The sequence below is a fragment of the Bombus bifarius genome, unplaced genomic scaffold, assembly GCF_011952205.1.
Source record: "Bombus bifarius isolate JDL3187 unplaced genomic scaffold, Bbif_JDL3187 scf7180000008239, whole genome shotgun sequence".
NCBI classification, from domain to species: domain Eukaryota; kingdom Metazoa; phylum Arthropoda; class Insecta; order Hymenoptera; family Apidae; genus Bombus; species Bombus bifarius.
In genome coordinates this window covers 742,401-763,597 of record NW_022884533.1, presented here as the reverse complement: position 1 = coordinate 763,597, position 21,197 = coordinate 742,401, and the positions used below count along the sequence as shown (strand labels likewise).

The following is a 21,197-nucleotide window of genomic DNA, read 5'->3' as shown; positions in this document are numbered from 1 at the left end:
ACTAAATATATATGTATACATATATAAGTAGAAAGTATTATATTTGCTTTTAATTAATGACAACCGACCCGGCGTCGATATTACATGTATCGTTTCAAAAGAAGAAATGAAATCACGATTTATTCAATGTATATAATTAAGTGGAGAAAAAACACGTAGTACCATTTATGTTTAGACGATGAAGTTTTTATCCGATTTGTTACATATAGTTAAATATGACGGCCAATATTATGACTATGACATGATCACTGCGCTGTTTATGGCACATTTGTAGTAGCGACATTCAACGACGATAAAATCGGCGCGTCAACTACGATGCCTACCGTAACCAATCTGAACTTATTATTAGTACGTGTTATATCGAGCCGCCAATATGGCGGCGACGCGATGAAATCCGCGCGTCCGTCAGAATAATCAACTCAATGTGAATTCGTGCCGAACTGTTGAAGCGCGTTCAGCGACGGGTTCAGAGTGTTCAGATGCGTTGTTTTGTAAGAACACGCGCGCGCGCGCGCGGGGTAGCGTGCGCCGATCGCTGCAAACGCTGAGCGCTTCCCTCTCCTCTCTTCTCCTCTCCTTTCCTCTCTTCTCCTCTTGACGTTTCGTATCTTTGTGTATCTAACTTCTCCTCCACTGCACACCAACCACCACCTTTATCCACTTCCTCTCCTCTCTCCCTATGCCTTTCCCCTTTTCTCTTCTCTTCTCTTTCTTGATTTTTTTACCTCCACACTGTCATATCTTCCTTATCAAAGATGAAAAAGACTCATTCCCTTTCATATTTCTACTTATTCAAGATATATAAAGTAAGCGTGTATTGCAACATCTTGTACGCCCTTTGTGTAAAACCCAATAAAACAAAAGAAACCAACCGAAATATATGGTGGAACTGAAAATGGTAGGGAGAAGCAGAGGAGCCCGAATTGAAATTAAGTCAACCTAACATGCACTCAAGTATGAGTAGGGAGCCAATCCGTTCATAGCAAGTATTGTCGACGCAAGCGCAACTCGAACATCACTGTGAAACTCTTTTCTTCTCTCCCATTTTCTACCCCTCCCTACTTTTCCTCTCAATTCCTACTAACAGGCCATCTCTTTCCCTTCCTTTTTCATTAACTGATTCTCTTATTTTCTCTTTTTTGTTATTTCTCTCTTTCTAACTTCTACTGTCTCCGTCTGTTATCCTTTCAATGTTCCACGCTGTCCCTTCTTAATCCATACCATTCTCCAGCAAATTCTCGTCAACGTTAACTTCCAATTACTATCCATCAACCATTGTGCCTAAATTCTGTAGTGTAGCGATGACAGTTTTCATCCACAATTTCTGGTGATTATTGATTTTTGTTGGTTTCAGGAAAATCGTATCAATGTTATTACTACGACTTTTTATATTAAAATTATACAATTTAAACATATATTACGTAAGAATATGTGTACTTAAATTTATTCGTACACATCTTACTACTTTAAAGTATGGTTGAATTTACTACAGATGTACACAGTATATAAAAACAATTTAATGTTTTTAAACATACTTTATGTGTCTATACATTTTGTATATGTCGTACACTACCATCTGATATTATATATGCATATCGTATGTTTCAAATTTCAAATTTGTCTTCTTCGATCAAATGGAAAGTCAAGGTTTAATATTGATGTGATGGTAGGGAAACGTTTTTACGTGTAGATTTTCTATGGAAAAGCGTGAACCAAGAAGAATGCCTGAAATAACCGGTTTTGCCGGGAAAATACATGTGAACAGGGCGTGGCAGAAATGGTTGGAGGCCAACAGGAATGAATATAGTAGGGGAACTTAACGGAACATGTCGAAAACGACCGAATCTGGCATCTATTGATCGTAGTAGGTTCTGTACAGTTTTCTACAGATACTCAAACAACTCGAGCTTAAAATTCTATATTTAATTCGAATAGAATTCTATATTATTCTATTATGGGCATTAAATGATTGCGACTTTATAGATATTTATATCTACTTAATAGTCTTTGGCATTAATTTTTTGTGATACATTCGTATCTATGTTGAGTAATGTGACCTCGAAATAGTCAGGAATTACATTCATGAATCGTTGTTTACACAGTTGTACACTATCTTTAATGTGTATTTTATCTCAAAAAATAAGAATAGTTGCTGTTACATTAGCGGTTCACTCTCAACTATTTTTGCTGCTTTGTTTACGATGAATAAAACTCAAGCAAGCAGTTGAATGGTTAAATATAAGTTGACATTCTCATTCCGCGGAATACTTGACTATTGATTTCATCCCTACCACGAACTTCTCGTCCTTTAGTTGGTAACTCCTAGTACATAGTATGCGCCGTAGTCATGATAGTATGCGCAGAAAGGTAATCGTCTTTATGGAGAAGACGAGTTCACCACGATATAGTAGTGGTCTAACTTGATGCAAGGAGAAAGGGGATACTTGGATACGTACGTTGACCCAACATCCCTGACTACTCCTCCCTCTCCAGCATCTCCTCCCACAAATCTGGTTTCACTGCGAGTTGCGCACAACTTTCTAAGCTCGAACCTTCTCTGGTAAGGTTTGTTCAAGTTATGCTCATTGCGTGCGTAGCAGGGATAGAAAAAGATAAAGATTTCAATGAAGGCTCTGCTTAACAGGACTGCTCCAACTTGTTCAAGGTTATTAATGGAAAAACCTCTAACTTTAAAATAATGAAGTTTTTCTTCTACGTTACTTATCAATCATTTAAATAGTTTAAAGCATATTATATTTTTTCATCTTATTATGACACATTTTTATAAATAAACAAAAGATATAAGCAGAAAAATAATTAATTCAATGTAAGTAAAATGTTCATATTAAAATTTGAAATAGCATTTATAAAGTTTGAAATAGAATAAAGTTTACAAAAATACAATTTTTTGTTTTAGAAATTCATCACTATCGATTTTGTCATTGTGTATATACATCACCATACAATACATTTCAGAATTGAACACGCAGGTAGAGGAAAACTTGGCAACACAGGGAATACCAACATATACATACATACATAGTTCTACGGTTCCGCCATGTATCTTCATAAGAATTATTTTACTTGTAGACTCCACTAACACATAACTTTCTTTTTTCTTATTTTCAACCATCCGAATTTATATTGCATGACAATTAGTTATTAATTATTCTAACTGAAACTAGAAAAGTAAGATATTTGTAAGTACTATGTACGTACATACATAAATACCACCCTTCTAAAATTGTTGTATTTTAATACGATTTACACCTGTAGATAAAGTAATATAATATATAGTATATAAAAAAGAACATAATAATAATATTTCTTAATAAGGAGATTTTTTTTGAACTGAAATATTTGTCATAAATTTAGGTTAATATATTAACTGTCTATAATTTCATCTTAATGTTAGTAGTAATGAATTGTATCGTCTCTACTTTCTGTTCAATTAATACCCCTTACAATTACCTAAAAGTAATTTAATGTATTATTTTATTAGATTTATATACTGATTTTTCTTACACAGGTAATTTGCAATTTGACCTCGTTTGTTGACCTCACTGGTTGCTAGGCACCAGTCATATTGTCAAAGGGAAGGAGTTAAGCTTTAACGATGTTGCCAAATTGTTTCATGTTGAAAATATATAGTCAAAATCTAATGCACTAAATTGTTTATGCAGTAAAAATCACGAATTCGTCATAAACGTAACAAAAATTATTCATTCGTGCTTAGTATACAATTATCCTTATAATGCAGCATAGTATAATATTGAATCCATATGAATATAAGTAGTTAACATTTTTATTACTTAACATGTAAACCAAAATTTGTAAATGTAAAATTATATCTTTTATAAATCGAACGCACATAATGTTAATAGAATATCATATATTAACATGCAATATATAAAAAATTATTATTTTATGTATTTTAGAAATTTACTATGTTAATACTATTATTTGTAGTTTAAAACATTTTAACAATTACAACACAAAAAGTAATTATTTTTAATGAAATGTACATATGTATGTGTGCATGGACTGTCGTTATCAGTGTTGCCAACTAACAGAAAGGTTGCGCAGTGTCATATCTTTCACAAAATATGAAAAAATGGATTGAAATTAAAACACATGTACATAAGCTAATTATATGTTTGGATTAAGTAAAAATCATAAATGATATTTTGAATAATTAATTTTTTATTAAATTATGCGTAATTTAACTAATTTTATATTTATTATATTTAAAATTAATATTCGAATTATAATTTCAAATGTTTTAAGTTGTCATTAACAATTGATTTTGGAGGTTTCTACATGCAATACTGCATGAATGAAAATAAATAGGCTACTATTAGTGTCTTCAAAATAGAGGTTATATTGACGCTGCTAATATTTACAATAACTTTTCATTATAAATATTGTGAACTAATATGTGTTATCTTATATCAGTATTTCAATGCAAACAAGTGATCAGTTTGATATAAACTATGAAAATCAGCTCGGTATGAACAATTTTCATCATTGATAATACATGTGTCAACAAAAAAATTATTTCATATGATAATGATACATTTAATAATACACTTTACATATAGAAAATATAATATAATAAATTAAATCTTATTAGTAATTTGTGCAATAGTATTAACTAATTTGAAAGGCTTGAATTATATATACCATTATAATCATAAATATAAAATAAAATAATTTATAAACATGTTTAGCACTTTGCGTAACAAGTTTCAAACAGTTCAAGAGGGTATATCTGCTAGGTAAAAGATTTAATTTTAACCTTATCCAAATAAAAACTAAAGTTAAAGATAATTTACTATGTATTTTATATAAGTCTAGGATTAACTTTGTTGTTTTAGTATTAGAGGATTAACTGTTGTTGAAAATCCAAAACAAAAAAAGACTGGAAACATCAGAAATGTTAATTACAATGCAGGAGCTGATATCTTACATAGATTTCAATTGCAATGGAATGAACTACATGAGCTAGCAGAAGAAAATGCGGGTAAAGCTCAAGAAGCTGATAAACTCATTGGAACTATTTATGAAAAACTCGAACAAGAATGGAAAAACATTACGTGTCTAAATAGTACTTTAGCTTACATTCCAAAAATCAACAATGCAATACAGGATCTTATGGATCAAATAGGTACTTCTATCTTAAATGCATTTCTAATTCAAGAATACTATGAGTATAAAAATTAATCATAAATACTTCATGTTATTAAAGGAACATTACAAGAAATGTTTGAGGAGGTAGAAGGTGCTATATATCAATTAGAAAATTTAAATGAAATGTTAGATTTGCAAAGTAGACAATTGGATCATAGATTTCAATTAGCCTTATATAAGGAGAAAAAACTTGCAGAATTAAATGTTATTAAAGGTAGTTTGTATAATATTTAAAATGTGCTAATTATAAAAATGCTGAAACTGAATGTAAATTTTAGCAAAATTGGCTGATGAACATATTGAGAGAGTATCAAAATATGAACTTAAACAGCAGAAAATGATGAAAGAAAGACGAGAAACATTTGATGAAGCTTTTAAAGAAGAGCTTAGGGAATACAAAGCAACAGGATCCATATCAAGTGCGTTTTAATATATTTCAAGGATGCAAATTTAATTTAATTTTAAAGTCAGTTTTGTGAAGTTTATTTTTATTTTAGAATTGCCAGTGACACAACAAGGGCCTTCATTGGATGAGATAGTTTTGGATGTAGATTCAACAATATTTAATGAATTTTTAAAAAACTAACCCTTTTACTTTATTAAGAAAATAATTCTGTTAAAATCTATTTAAGTGTCTTAAAATATAAAAATACAATAAACAATTATAAAATATATTATAAATTAATTATTAAATATATTATAAAAGTGTAATACACAATTATGTAAAAATCTATATAAATTGTACAAGAATTAAATAGTAATTTTTAGAAATGATTTTTATATTCTTTATTTAAATGTTATGAAATACGAAATATAGAAATATATCAAATTCATCAATATTCAAGTTGTTACCTCATTCGATTGACAAAAAGATTGCATAATTATAGGTTCGTTTATTTTTCAACGCGTTAGACTCACGTCTCACATCGAATGTGTGTGTATTAGCCTTAGTATTTATTGGATCGGAGAGTACCAAACGTGTTCCTAACCTTATATATAAAAAGCTTAATCTTTAGAAAAAAGATAGAAGTCAAAACCTTTTTAACTCTATAATATACTGTTATCTTATTTACTTTCCTATAGAATAGGTGCTTGTAACAAATTACGTAATTAATAATATAAATTGAAATACATTTTATTACGTTTCTCAGTTACACGATTTGTAATAGTAATTATATATTTTCCAGGTTTATATATTTTAAAAACTGTTGATACAGACAAAAATATCAATAAAAAATGTTGCCAAAATATGCGAAAAGGAGTTATATCTTAGATAAACTTCACAGAGGAACTGTAACGGTATTAATGGGTTTAACAGTAGTTTCTGGAATAGCTTTAGCGTATAAAGGGTTTTGTTATTATCGATATATTCGACCAGCGCTACAAGAAATGCAAATGAAGAAAGATGAAGAATTATTAGATGAAGGAAAATATATAGCAGCTGTTAATTAAAGTAAGAAATTAAATTAGAATATGTATGCAGATCGTAATAAAATACTAATTTAAATAAAATGTTTAGAATTATTTTCATTCACTAATATTGAATTTATTTTATATATTTTAGAGGACATTGTCATATTTAGAAAATTTAAAATATGCATAGGTGATGCATGAAATATTTGTTAAAATATAGGGGAAAAAGTACACTTGTGCATAGACTTTAATTCATAATATTTTTAGAGCTCTAATTTATTTAAATTTCATCACAATTGTGCACATCTGTTACTCAGGTGCCATTCAAATCAATATAAAAAGATATATAATAAGACTATACCCTGAGAAATCTTGAATTAACAAATGCGTTTTGTATTTTATTCTTTCATATACTATATCTTTGTCTAATTACTTGTTACGGATAAAATTTGCAATGCTTGATTTTTATCGCTATTAATAAGGTATTATTAAAAATTAAATATAGATTGTAATATGAAAATACTGTGCATTTCGTAAATGCAAATATTTTCCTCGTTAAAATATTAATTTTGAAATACATTCTTTTATAATTATATACTGATCTCTGTGTTACTAAATACAAAATTAATAAATCTACTTAATAAACATTTAGACAATTACTATTATATTCACATTGTTGGCAATTGCAAATGTTGAATAATGATATAATACATTCATACTCGTTTCATTTTGTTGAGTATGCTTCACAGTTATAAGATATTATACAATTTGCCTTATTTCTTGATCAACATCACATATTTTATAAATTAAAATATATTTTTCTTGCATTTAGAGTGTGTTGTATCTAAATTAATATCTAGTTCTAAATGGAAGGACAACTAGTGTTAACAACTATAAAATATTTTTATGTTATAAAATTTGTATATTAAATAAACATTTTGTTTAATATTTACACGTATGTAAGTCGAGTGCACATGAAACATTTACAAAGTAAAACATAGTCAAAGGTGTTATCGCATTATTTCAAATACTTTGTACCTCAATTTAAAATTGTTATGTATGGAAATTGCTATTCATCACAAAGCTTAACCGTTTTAAAAGTGCCAGATATTTTTCGAGATTATTGTAAGTCTTACAGAAGGCAATAGTTTTTATACAGCTTCCAAAAGGAATTTTCGAGTACAAAATACATCGCACATACGCCGGATACTTTATATACAACGTTTTATCTTTTTTTTGTGTAATAGACATAATTTGTACTCAGTTTCTTGATCATACTAGTTAAACAGCAATATTTTAGAAAAATTTTCCAAAGCAGATATACATACATTTCAATTTCAAAGAAAAGTTACAATAACTGAATGCTATTTACATTTATAAAAATCAATCAGTGTAAGACTTACCCTTTAAAGTGGATTTGTATATATATGTATATGTCGACAATATAGTACACCAAATTTAAAATATTAATATTGTTATTTTGTATACAGCAACAAAATAATACGGAACTTAGTCTTACATAGATCGATCTTTAAATCATAAGTGTAGAATTGAAAGTACTGAACCTTAATAATTTTAAATCTTAATTCTATGATTCGATCAAATACTTGCACAAACCCTGTAGCCCATAGGCTGCAATTTGAAATTTTGCGAGTAGAAACCTTAAACAATAAACATTTACGAACTATTAGTTGTAGGATTAGAATTTGACGACTCCACGCGCATTGAATCAATTCTGGCTACGATTTTCAATGCAGGACCCAACTTTATACTCATGGCCGACATAAGGTGATCTTCTTTGAGTAACATTAGTGCTTGACCATCTATTTCTTGAATAGCAAAATCTTCCGCGTAATCAGCACACCCTGGTAATCCGCGTATAAAATCGCATACTTCTCCAACCTATAAAAAAAAGCAGGCGTTTTCAATTATATCAGTTTTCTTCATTTTTAATAAATTTATGTATATATATATCTATACCGTCCACTTCACAGGATTAACTTTCGGCAGTGTTTCATCAACGGAAGAACTAGTAGTTGTACTAGATAATGACTTTTCTTCTCCGTTCTTTTTTATATCTCCATCGGTTTTTGATTCAGTCTCTATCTCAGTCCATTGTTTTTCAGTACCGTCACGATCTCTTGCTTCCCGCTTTTTGCTATTTGATTCAAAATTTATATTACATTTTTCTGCAAGTCTAATAACTAACTTACGAAATAATTTATTTACCAACCTTTTTGCACAACTAGAGGAACAGAACCTTTTCTCTTTTTTGAATTTAGTATTTTGTTCATCTACCAAATTACCACAAGCTTCGCATTTTCCCACTTGAACATTATTTACATCTTCGTCATTCGGATAATTGGGTGCATGTTTTTTCCCTGCCATACACAATAAACACATATGATTCATTTTATATCTTACAGCAAAAAGATACACACATATTAAAAAAATACTGAATTTTTAAGTCTTACTTGGAGGTTCTTCATGACTATCTCTTTCAGATGATGAATTAGTACTGCGGTTTAAAATATTACCTGCTTCTTGATTAACTGTATTATTCAATGACGTTCGATTAACAGCGAATGGTTCAGACGCTGAAATATTCATATACATATCAATAATATAAATATAAAGTAATATAACGATATCTATTAATAATGCAATAACATCTATATAAAATATTAAGCTTGTACCTTCTTGAATAACAAAGCCTTCAATTACATGTGTAAGAACTTGTGGTTTGACCATTGCCTTTGGTGGTACATGTTTACTATTTGCGCTAACTGATACAGAAGCAGGAATTGCCGTTGAGTCTTCATTGTTGATACCATTCGTAATAGAATTAATTGTATTTGCTAATCCTGCTAAAGGATTACTACATGATTTTTCTTCTAACTTTACCGACAAATTTTCTTCATCTTTTAAAGTTATCTTAGATTGGTCCCCATCTATGACAGTAATGAGATGCAAATGCTTATACAAAATATATACATACATACACATTTATTGAATGTCAATGTAGTATATATTATCAATAAACCTGTCGTTTCTGGCTGAGATACGGTCACTTCTTCTATTGGAATTGGATCGTCCTTTTTCAATATTGATTTAGAATTCTCTTCATTTGCTGTAGGAGTATTTGCAGCAGATGGTAATGCTAAAGAACATTCAGCTTGGTGATTACGATCGGGTGATGCAATCATTATTGCGGAATTATTATTATCATGTGTTTGTTGATCCGCCGACTGATTTATCATAGACATCGTTTGAACCTGTGTTGTTCCACTAACTATTTGACTACCAATTATTGTCGAATTGATTGCCTAGAAAAATTACATTACATATAATGGAAATATTTTTTAATTAAATTAAGGAAATTTTATTGCAGGAAATAAAACATTTAATACTTGTAATGGTAATTGTTGTACAGCAGACATGGGAGATTGTTGTACTTGACTCATTTGAGATGTAGCAACGCCAACTCCGCTCACCGAAACTACAGGCATAATTGGACGTTCCCCACTAAGGACTACACCTGGTTGTTGTTGTTGTTGCAGAGCCATGTTTGCTGTAAAAAAGGTAACGATTAGATATACAAAAACCTATATCATTTTTCTATAAATAGTATGTATATGAAACGTCATCTCACTCATTATTGGTTTTGGTTGTATTTGCTGTTGCGATGGCTGCACTTGCGGCTGTTGATACTGTTGCTGCATCTGCTGTTGCTGCTGCGTATGCTGTTTCTGTTGAATAAAAACCTGTTGATGTTGTTGTTGCATCGTTTGCTGTGACTGCTGTTGCGATTGTTGCGGCGATTGCAATGGCTTACCACGGCCTTTACCGCTACTACCGCTTCCTTTGCCACTCTGAGTTATAAAACATAAAAAAAAACTTCTTCTTCATTATACGAAAACAGAAAAAAAACTTCTATATGTTTGCACGTGATTCGAAAATTGCAGCAGTCGAAATCATTTTTCTAACTGTTGCTGTTAATTATAGTAACCTGTACATGTACCGTGGTTTGTACTCCATGAACAGTTTGCGTTGAAACAGAACTGGCAGCTCGTATGTTAGCAGCTTGTACTGCTTGTAAAGAGGACGGTAAAATACTCAAAGGTCGTTGTCCACCTGAACTTTGCTTACTTTGTTGCTGTTGTTGTTGTTGTATATCCATTACCTTTGGTTTTCCACTAGCTGCAGCAATTTGTTGTACTCCCTGAATTTGTTGTTGCGTAGCTAGTGCTGATCAAATATGATGATGATAAATTAGTTCAGTTGACAATACAAAATTTATTTAATCATTCACAACTAACCATTATGAGCTTGGATTGGTTGTGGACTTTGTATAAACATATCAGGTTGAGTAGGACCTCTAATGAATATTTGATTAGTTAGAAGCGCCGGTGGTTGTATTCCAGTCCAAGCAACTTGTGGTGTAAATTGCCAAGGAGCAAATTGCATACCACCTCGTCCGCCGGACGGAGTAGCCGCTGTACACGTAGTATACTACACATTTTGAAAACAATATATATAAAATATGAACTAAATATAGAATATTTGTTACAAAATAAAATTAACATAATAATACCTTTTGTACTTGATCTTGTTTGTTTGCAGACTGCTGCTGCTGTTGTTGTTGTATAGATGGAGGTGGTTGTGGAGAACCCAGTACACCAAGTTGACCAAATACCAGAGTTTGTCCTGCACCAGGTGTAGCTGAAGTAGGTACTGGTAAGTAACCTGTAGGGAACCCTTGAACTTTAGTTCCTCCAGCTGCAGGATGACCACCTCCTTGACCTGGTGTCGATGCTGTCGTTAGCATATGAGGTGTTAATTGAGCAGCAGATTGAAATGGCTTTCCAGCTGTTATGACCTGTAAAGTATCCTACTTAGAAAGGAACTTATATGTCTCAATAATAGTGAACATCAGGATTGTATTTAAGTACCTGTATGGACGAAGGATTGATGCCTGCAGGATGGAGAGCTAAATTTCCTGGCATCAATAGTGGAGTTCCTTGGGTGTTATAAAGTTGTTGCAAATGATATGCTTGGTTCTGCATAGGTTGTTGAATAACTTGTACTGCTTGTGGATGCGCAGCCATAGTAGTTATAGTCGTTCCTCCTTGTTGACCAGATAAAGTCATAGATACACCTCCAACACCCTGTTGCTGATGCTGCATTGACACTGCAACAGCACCCTGAAATATTTTATTTTCAAAGATGAAAAATTTTAAATCTACTGCTTAAAGCTGTCTCAATAATATGCCTTTGTGCAAATTTTTACCTGTTGCTGGGGCATAATTGCTGCTACCTGTGGCTGTACCTGCACTTGAGTAGGAACAACGTTATGTGGTCCACTATTAGATTGTTGTTGTTGAGGTTGCTGTTGCTGTTGCTGTTGTTGTACTTGCTGTTGTACTTGTTGCTGTACCTGCTGCTGCACTTGCATTTGCTGCTGTGATTGCACTTGCTGTTGAATTTGTTGTTGTGGTTGAACTTGTTGAGATTGTACTTGTTGTTGCGCTTGCTGCTGTACTTGTTGTGGCTGAGATTGTTGTTGCTGAACATGCTGCTGTTGCTGCTGTACATTTTGCTGTTGTTGAATATCATGGGTTGCAATCATCATTTGCTGTGGTTGAGATTGTTGTTGTTGTGGTTGCTGCTGTTGCTGTTGTTGCTGTGTCTGTTGCTGCTGCTGTGACTGTTGTTGTGTTTGTTGTGGCTGATTTTGAGAAATTCCAATTGGTTTAACATCTGTCATGTTTCCTTATACCTTTTTAAATAAACTTCCTTCAAGAAGTACTCTTCCTGCTCTTATATTCTTAACAATTCAATGTTTTTTTTCCTTGCCATTTTATATAGATTTCTTATTAAAATGTCACTTTTAATCTTTTTAATTTGCTGCACCTAAAAGAAAAATTGTTTTAGATTAATATTTTTCACATAGATAGGTTTATAAGTATAAAGTAGATTACGACTATATATTGAAAATAACAATTATTTACATTTTATATAATTTATTTACAGTTCTACTTAATATAATCCCCCCTCTTTCTCTCATTCATTTTCTCTCACTCTCAAACAAATATTTATTAGAGCATAGATTTTATAATAATTTTAACTAAAAAGTTGATATAAATTTTTTATAAATTTTTAGAAATGAAGAACCATTAGCTATACATAATATAAATCTTTTATCAATTAATATACTGAAACGTTAATTGCAACATATTTAGTGTAAAGATATCTAAAATAATTACGCAATGTTTATTGCTCATAACCTTGATAACTTGATACACGTGAAATGTGGAGCGTTCAAATTTGGTTTCTCTTCTTCGTTTATTACGACGTGAAATATCAATAATAAAGTGTGAAGGTGAATGAAGTGGCAAATATTACTTTAAATGTAAGTGTTTTACAATAAAGAATTAACTGTTGCATACTTGTAACATAAAAAGTCATTTCGTTTAGTACCAATGTACGTAAAAATTAGTTCATAATATTTAATGTAATTGTATATGAAAATATGAAATTCGTGATAAACAAAATATACCGTTATATCAATTTATTAACTTATTTGATATATAATACATAGTATTACTTATTTTATTATAAAATACGTATAATGTTCAATATTTAGAATATGAGAAATAACCTCAAATAAGTGATCATACATAGAATATACAAGGTACTAAACATAACAACAATCATTATAAAAAATCATCATATTACTCATTGCATGAATTAGAATAATAATTACAACACACATTGAAATGTAAACATAAGATGGAAAAAGCACTTAAATTAATCGTGAACATAGTGCAGTTCACGATTCATATAAGCTATAATTTTGTATACTTTTTGAAGTTTTCCATGTGCATAGTATATAAATATAAATTCCGATAAATTGCAATAATTTTGGGATAGTTGTCAATTACTTGTATGAGATCATTGACTATTCAAATAATTAGTAACCTTAATTATATTAAACATTATAAAAATATATCAGGTTAGAAATATTTGTGTGGCACTATGACATAAAGTTTGGTAGTATACAAAATGTTTGATAAATTAATTTAATAAAGAAATAATATATATGGTATGTATCTAAAGAAATATGTACATCGGAAGGATGAAAACAGTTGAGACAGGATGATCAGATGGTAAAGAAGAAATCTGTATTCATGCATGAGTTCAAAGTATCGATGAACTGAAAACACATGATCCATCTTGAGTTTTGGATAGAACGGACAAAATGTCGTCTTACTAGCACCATAATTAGTAGTATGATGAGGGGTTTAGAGAGAAAGAGGGAATACATCTCACTGAGCGGGAAATACGATTGAAAGTGGGGTTGAAGGGAGAAGTAGGAGGAAGGGGGAAAGAAAAATAAGAGAAGGGGAGAAGCGACCGTACCAGGGGGCGGTTGACAACATGGATTTCGCCATAATGGTAATATCGACGATAATGAGAATAACAACACACACGGTTCTTCAGAAACTATCTATGCAGCGGTAATTTATCAAAAAATTATAATACGCGCGGTAGAGGAATTGTATCTCGGTGAATACCGAACAGCGTCCCTAACGCCGACATATTGGATTACAAAATAAAGCACGTTCGAAGATCCGGCGGGATATAATGCAGTGTGTTCTGTGTTGTGTATTTGTTATATTTGTCGGTTATCATGAAATGTTATGTAGAATATAGTGTGATTATTATCGATATATCAACAATATATAACAAAGAAATATTAAAGATCCAAAATACACGGTATAACATGGAGTTTCAGATACTTGTTCAGGTACTCACATGGCGACTGCGCAGTCACACCTATCACGTTTTCGAACACGCCGTAGACACTGTCACCTCACGATTTCACTGTTAACTTGACCAAATTTTCAATCATACACGTCTGTGTTTCATAGGTTTTTAAAAAGCACTATGAGTATTTTAAACAAAGTTTTGTTATACGTTGACGTCGCGAGGTTTCGTAAGCAATCGTCGTATTCGTTGTCTGCTTCCCTGCTCCCACACGATCTGCGGAACCCCTCGCTTCTCTCAAATCTCTCTCTCCCCCCCTACCCTTCTTCCTGTCTGCTTCCCACCACTTCGTTTCCTACAACCTCACCTCTCCCGTCGCGTATGACAAACTCGTTCGCTCATTGGTCCAGCGAGGACAAATCCCAAAGGCATCGTTTGCACCGTGAAAGGCGGGGCCATTGGATATGGTGGCTGGAGGCGCATGCCCCGTAACGGTACTCATACTCTTACTTCACATACTTGTACACTCTTCACTAATACAATTACTACCCGTCTGCTGCATGTATACGTGATTATAGTCTGCAGAATATTTCGCAGTATAACTTCACGATACCATCAGGAACGAATCTAGTCACATAATTCCCCGTTGCATTTCATTATATTATTGGACTTTATCTTTTTTAGTCTACCTGTATTAAAATTCTATATTATTCATGAATATTATACATACTTTGTAATATTTCTACATAACTCTATTATATATTTGAACGTGTGAAAAGTAAAAATCTTTTTTATTAATATTTATGTTACCTTTTTATATATGTACTGCATATTTCTTTAAGATTGAATATTTCTAATGTAATTTATTTATTATAAAAGCACGTATCGTACTCGACATTGTTTATTACGTTGTTAATGCATATATCAGCGTTACAATATAATTTCATCTTTTAATACAATTGTTATCTTGTTTTTATATGTACAATGAACATACATAATAATATATATAAAATCGTCAACCGTGATACCCTAACGAATTGTTTAAGGAAAATAAGTAGTTTTATAACTGATTATCAATTAGAATTATTTCTAAGTAATCCATAGTGGCCACATAATAATTCGGTATAATTAATTATAGAAAGATAGATTTTGAAAGTGAATAAAGTTTTTAAAATGTATAAATAATACAAAATAAAATACGCGTATATGCGTGTGCGTGTTCGTGTAGCTATGTGTATGGATGTATACGTTCAGAATTGAATTTTATATGACTATTTATTGAAACTAGACTATTACATTCGTATAAATAATAATTTTCGTAAATTTTTCAATTTTTGGTACTTTTCGATTCAATTTCGCGAATATACGCTACGTTCCTGGCACAGCTGTTTCTAAGTTGAGCTTCATACTGTCCTGTTCAAAACCTTGTAATGGGATTTTATATATCATTGACTTTTTTGCCTTTATGGGGACGATACTTTTTCGCAAAAAGCTATAATTATATTTTTCAATTACGAGATAAAATACTAGTTTACTTGAAAACATAAAATTTATCTTATTTTATATTTAGTTTAAATTGTTAAAACTGTGACTTGAATGGTTTACTACTACATCCTACACATTATGGTGTGATGATTCTTGTTTAGTATCGATTGTAAATTATAAGTTTGAAATTTTATTTGCTATTATTTATAGATTTAATTCATCCGCGCTTCGTTATCTTTCGATGTAACTAACATCACCAGTATGTACTTTTCCTATAAATGTATTCTTTTTTCTATATTGTTTGTGCTATGATTAAGAGGGATTCTATATACGTACATATACGTACGTGCTACTATACATATATGCATTGTTAAGAATTGTTAATAACCAATATCGTGATTCGATATAAAATGTTAGAAAAGGTGTACATATAATAAAGCGCTAAACGTAGCTGATTTATCGGTCATCTTCTAATACCGGTCGTGGATCTCGACAAAGAGCGAGACAGTAGAATGTTCCGTGCAGAGGGTAGGAAGAATCGTGGTCGCGCCAATCCCAGCAACCGCGTCCCTACGGTGGCATGCTGACATATACATACAACAGTATATGTCCGATAGCGTGATTGTGTGGGTCGAATGAAACAGCGACAGTCTATACTCCTGTCCACGCGAGGTTAGGAAAATTACAATATTCCACGAAGGAGTGTGGCGGCGTGTGTAGTTTGTTGTTCGACCGATAGAGCGTGCAAAGGGAAAGTGGGGGAAAGCGACAGCCAATGGTTTAGGTCGACCGGGGTTGCCAAGGTAACAAGTTAATGATTCGAGCCGCCACTGAGAAATTAGCTTTACTCCTTGGCGGTGTCGCGCATGCGTCTTTCCTTAGAAACCCGTAGCTACGTATCGTACGTTTCGATATAGCAATATCTTACATCTATATCGACTACATCTATGTCCCACCGAATATCGTACGTACATTTCGTTCCTTTGTGTTCGTAGTCGAGTTTCTGTGTGTTGGTTTCTCTGCTGTACACAGCTGCGCGATCATGTATCCGTGTATGTATATGTATGCGAAGCGAAAGAGTGTCGTATTCTTTGCTACAAGCAAAGCATACACGAGCGAATCGAGTTCATGCATGTACATCGAAACGTAGAATGTATTAGTCATCGCGACGATTGGTCCCCTTCCCACTCCAATCTCTTATTGGCTTCTCTCTCTCCGATTCGTGTTCTCCTCTTTCCTCTTATCTCAACAGATTTGCATCTCTGTCAGTCGATTCGTCCTCTTTTTCCATCGAATTCTCTCTTTGCTCTTTCGACCCCTCTACCCCTGACCTTATTTTCCCCACCGCTTCGCACAATTGTAATTCTACCACGCGTCGCCGCGAATCCTCTTGACTGACTGGGGGCAGGTAGGGGGTAGTGCGTAAGAAGGAGGGGAGTTACCCATCAACATTCATTGTGGATTATAATATTCGATGTCCGTCGATTGAGCATCAGAGGTGAATTAGCGCGTAGAAAATGGAAGCAGCCCCGGGCCCGTAATTACGCCACGCCTGGTTTTTACCATGTTATCACGATATCATTTGAGAATCACGAAATTTCATCCTATCGTTCTTCCTTCCGTTCCTTTCTTCGATCTTCTTTTTCTTAGCTCGTGTACACGTTTTTTCATCTTATAACAAATAGTATATACCATACTTTATAATTTATTCGTTCGTATCGATTTAAACATTTAAAAGCGTTAAACAAAAACCTAACTACGATCCACGCATCGCATCTTGATACTTCGTATAACGTAACACAGAGATTAATCGCACTGTAGCATTTAAATATCGCTTCGATCCTCCCGCGGATATTTTCATCGGTTGAATTTTTGACCGGGTTACGGAAATATCCTGTTTCAATTAGACTCTGCCATCCACGAGCTTTAACCGCGGCGAGTAAAAATACTCGTTGCACTAAACTTATCCAATCGCCGATGGGTTGAAATGTAATTCCGTAGTAAAAATTAGAGGAACGTTTAAATTATCACGAACGTTTCTCTCGGAGATCAATCGAGTCGCTAATCACGGAATACGCCACCGGAAATAGTAGACCGGCGCGACACCGGAAGAGATTCGTGCGCTCGCAACGAACGGATCTCCTTACAGACGATAAAAGAAACGCCGGTAACACCGATGCGAATTACTTTGAATCGACAAGGTGAATCTTTTGCAGAATATGAATTCTCCAACGCTGCTTAGGACGCTCCGGCATACCTCGATATGTCGATTTTTTTCTACGAAACCGGCGTTCACGTGCGACAGATACAAAATGAAAAGAGGCCCGTACGCGAACATTTCCAATGATCACGTGGCATTCTTCAATGAGTTGCTCGGACGAAACAGGGTCATTACGGATGCAGAAGAATGCGAAGGATACAACATAGATTACTCAAAGATCGTCAGAGGTAAGAGAAAACAGCGCTCCTCGTCGATCATTCGGACTGTGCTGTATACATTTTTACGAATTTTAAATCGAATTTACGTCTTCGTACGAAGTGCTAAGGTATCTCTGTGTCGTAACGACGTTCCATGCATCGTAGCAAATAAGTTTTGCAGCGTCTTGCTTGCGAATCGACGAGTATAGTGCATCGAACAGAAAAACAACGTAAGCGCGGATAGATAATAGATTGCTTGGCGTTGAAACGAATTACTTACAGGAAAGAGCACACTCGTATTGAAACCAAAAACTACCGACGAAGTATCTGCCATATTAAAGTTTTGCAACGACAATCGGTTAGCCGTATGCCCCCAGAGCGGAAATACGGGCCTAGTAGGTGGTAGCGTGCCGGTCTTCGACGAGATTGTTATTTCTATGAAGCTTATGAATAAAATCATCGAGACGAACGAATTGGCAGGTTGGTAAAAATTCGAAATGATTCGAACCGATAATACTCCGGGGTACGAAATTGGAAAGTGGGAAAAGTCAGAGATTTCGGACAAAAAGGCAAGGTCACCGACGTTGCAACGGCCTTGTCTAAACGACAAAATTCGAGAAAGCGAAAGATTCTTTTATCTGGCGATTTTTCGCATTAGGGGTGCTGACCTGTGAAGCCGGTTGCGTGCTCGAAGATTTGGACAATCATTTAGCGACAGTAGGATTAATGATGCCGATTGATCTCGGTGCCAAGGGTAGTTGTCTGATCGGCGGCTGCGTGTCCACGAACGCAGGAGGTTTGAGGCTTCTGCGTTATGGTAATCTTCACGGAAACATTCTGGGTCTCGAAGCCGTGAGTTTCCAAGTTTCCAGAAACGAACCGCGACATTTTCTCGCGAGTGTTCCCCGTGTTCAGCCGTTTTATTTTAGGTGAAGGCGAACGGGGACGTGGTAGATTGTTTGAATACGCTGAAGAAGAACAACACTGGCTACCATTTGAAACATCTTTTTATAGGGTCGGAGGGAACCTTGGGAATTGTAACGAAAGTCGCGATTCAATGTCCACCGCTTCCTGCGGCCATCAATGTCGCGTTCTTAGGTATTACAGATTGTCGGAAGTGTCCTCTGTATTTCTACGTAAGAATTCATCGTCCATTGTAGGGCTAAACAGTTTCGACAAAGTGTTGAAAGCGTTTCGTCTGGCGAAAAAAGAATTGGGAGAGATTCTGTCGTCGTTCGAGATGATGGACAAGTTGTCGTTAGACGTTTCCATTGAGGCTTTTGGCCTAAAAAGTCCACTAACGTCGAGAACCGACGGTCACGAATTTTACGTGTTGATGGAAACTTCGGGTAGCAACGCGAGTCACGATGAGGAGAAGCTCACCTCATTCGTAGAGAAAGCGCTTGCCGACGATATCATCGAAGACGGTACTCTGACTTCGGACCCCACCAAAGTCAAAGTTAGTAATTATATTTTTTATTTGAAATTTCTTGAAACTATTCCTTCTTGCTTTCTTACTACGTTCTTACTTCAAACATCATTTTCGATTTGTAACGCGTGAATTTTTTCTCTTATATTCTTTAAACTTTTGGAACTTTTGATAATAATTTTGACTTTACGCACTTACGGTGGATTTCTTTTTTCTCTCCCCCCTTTTTTTTACAAAAGATTCATATCTTTGATAAGAACTAAAAAATATAATTTTTTTTTTAATTAGAATATATGGGCACTAAGGGAACGGATTAGCGAAGGAGTATTACGAGAAGGTTATGTCTTTAAATACGATATTTCTATACCCCTTCCGTCTTTCTATAAGGTGATAGAGGTACTTAGGGAACGATTACGCGATCCACGCATCATAAGAATCAGTGGATATGGACATCTAGGTATATGACTGAACAATTACCTATTAAACATTTTAATTGGTTTATATACGAACGACTTGAAAATTTGTTCGAGCAGCTGAAGACTTTAATGTTAAATCATACTTTTATTTGTTTTCTATCTATTAGGTGATGGAAATATTCACGTCCAGATTTCAATATTGTCGTACGAATCTGACATAGCATCACAACTACAACCTTTCATTTTCGAATACGTGTCTGGTCTTCGTGGTAGCGTAAGTGCTGAACATGGAATAGGATTCACAAAGACAAAATATCTACATATGAGTAGAACTTCTTCTGAAATCAAACTTATGCACGAATTGAAACGGATGATGGATCCAAATGGAATACTTAATCCGTATAAAGTGTTATATCCATTAGAAATTTCCGTATAATAATAGGATAAGTAATATTATAAAATATACGATAAGTAGGTATTTACATTTAGGAATAAATACAATGCTATTAAATAAATGAAACATATCAAATGAAAAAAATAATACATGAAAATAATATCTATCCTTATTTATTATTGTATCTTCTCCTTGTTATAATTATCATTTTTATATCTGTTAAATGTTCTTATTCGTCTTTTATATTTTCTGCGGTAAAAATGTTATTGGAATTGTTTATTAGTTTAGTCTGAGGAACGTGATTTTATTAAAAAGTTTTTAAATTTTTCGCGCTTATGATTGGTGAATTCTATCATATCGGCCCACGGTAAAGGAACAGATTGTATCCTATTATACCGACTCTACAATTGTTTACTGCATTGAGTATTTGTAAGACTATAGAGAGATCGCTACCATCCAGTCAACATATTTATGAAACGATGTCTATCTTTGGATGAAATGCCAAACGCATAAATCAACGTTCAATATATGTATGTACCTATTCTACTTATATGAATCAGTAGCTAATTTTTCAATTCCTTATTGCGTTCTCTCGAAATTGGCCTCTATGCTAAAATATCCTGGAACAAATTCATTCGTCATCGATTAAAATTGTTCGTTAAATAATATTTTTAGAATAGCA

At 33.4% G+C, this 21,197-nt stretch overlaps 3 protein-coding genes across 8 annotated transcripts; 2 read left to right on the top strand and 1 right to left on the bottom strand.

The window, feature by feature from the left end:
• Positions 1–4,039: 4,039 nt before the first annotated feature.
• Positions 4,040–5,821, top strand: LOC117211495 (dysbindin protein homolog). Of its 2 annotated transcripts, none has more exons than XM_033455436.1 (5): positions 4,040–4,778; positions 4,878–5,167; positions 5,249–5,404; positions 5,469–5,609; positions 5,672–5,821. In XM_033455436.1, exons 1-5 carry the CDS (start codon positions 4,723–4,725, stop codon positions 5,722–5,724), a joined length of 696 nt encoding a protein of 231 aa, XP_033311327.1. In that variant the 5' UTR covers positions 4,040–4,722; the 3' UTR covers positions 5,725–5,821. The 2 variants fall into 2 exon arrangements, with proteins under 2 accessions (XP_033311327.1, XP_033311326.1); XM_033455435.1 differs by having other exon boundaries at positions 4,041–4,778; positions 5,688–5,821.
• A 1,681-nt stretch (positions 5,822–7,502) lies between these two features.
• On the bottom strand, positions 7,503–14,703 carry LOC117211607 (polyhomeotic-like protein 2). 3 transcript variants are annotated; one of them, XM_033455667.1, is made up of 14 exons: positions 14,422–14,703; positions 11,894–12,516; positions 11,556–11,807; positions 11,198–11,482; positions 10,923–11,115; positions 10,613–10,851; positions 10,256–10,475; positions 10,014–10,174; positions 9,647–9,929; positions 9,300–9,554; positions 9,078–9,200; positions 8,837–8,984; positions 8,584–8,761; positions 7,503–8,505 (listed from the first exon to the last, which is right to left on the bottom strand). In XM_033455667.1, exons 2-14 carry the CDS (start codon positions 12,368–12,370, stop codon positions 8,281–8,283), a joined length of 3,039 nt encoding a protein of 1,012 aa, XP_033311558.1. In that variant the 5' UTR covers positions 12,371–12,516; positions 14,422–14,703; the 3' UTR covers positions 7,503–8,280. The 3 variants fall into 3 exon arrangements, with proteins under 3 accessions (XP_033311558.1, XP_033311560.1, XP_033311559.1); XM_033455669.1 differs by having other exon boundaries at positions 10,625–10,851; XM_033455668.1 differs by lacking the exon at positions 14,422–14,703 and adding an exon at positions 12,615–12,744.
• Positions 12,863–20,664, top strand: LOC117211609 (D-2-hydroxyglutarate dehydrogenase, mitochondrial). Of its 3 annotated transcripts, none has more exons than XM_033455671.1 (8): positions 12,863–13,015; positions 18,075–18,306; positions 18,559–18,756; positions 18,935–19,128; positions 19,206–19,374; positions 19,437–19,735; positions 19,994–20,162; positions 20,289–20,664. In XM_033455671.1, the coding sequence occupies exons 2-8, from the start codon at positions 18,078–18,080 to the stop codon at positions 20,555–20,557; spliced, it is 1,527 nt and encodes a 508-aa protein (XP_033311562.1). In that variant the 5' UTR covers positions 12,863–13,015; positions 18,075–18,077; the 3' UTR covers positions 20,558–20,664. The 3 variants fall into 3 exon arrangements, with proteins under 3 accessions (XP_033311562.1, XP_033311564.1, XP_033311561.1); XM_033455670.1 differs by lacking the exon at positions 12,863–13,015 and adding an exon at positions 14,040–14,413; XM_033455673.1 differs by lacking the exons at positions 12,863–13,015; positions 18,559–18,756 and adding an exon at positions 14,036–14,413.
• The last annotated feature ends 533 nt before the right edge of the window (positions 20,665–21,197 follow it).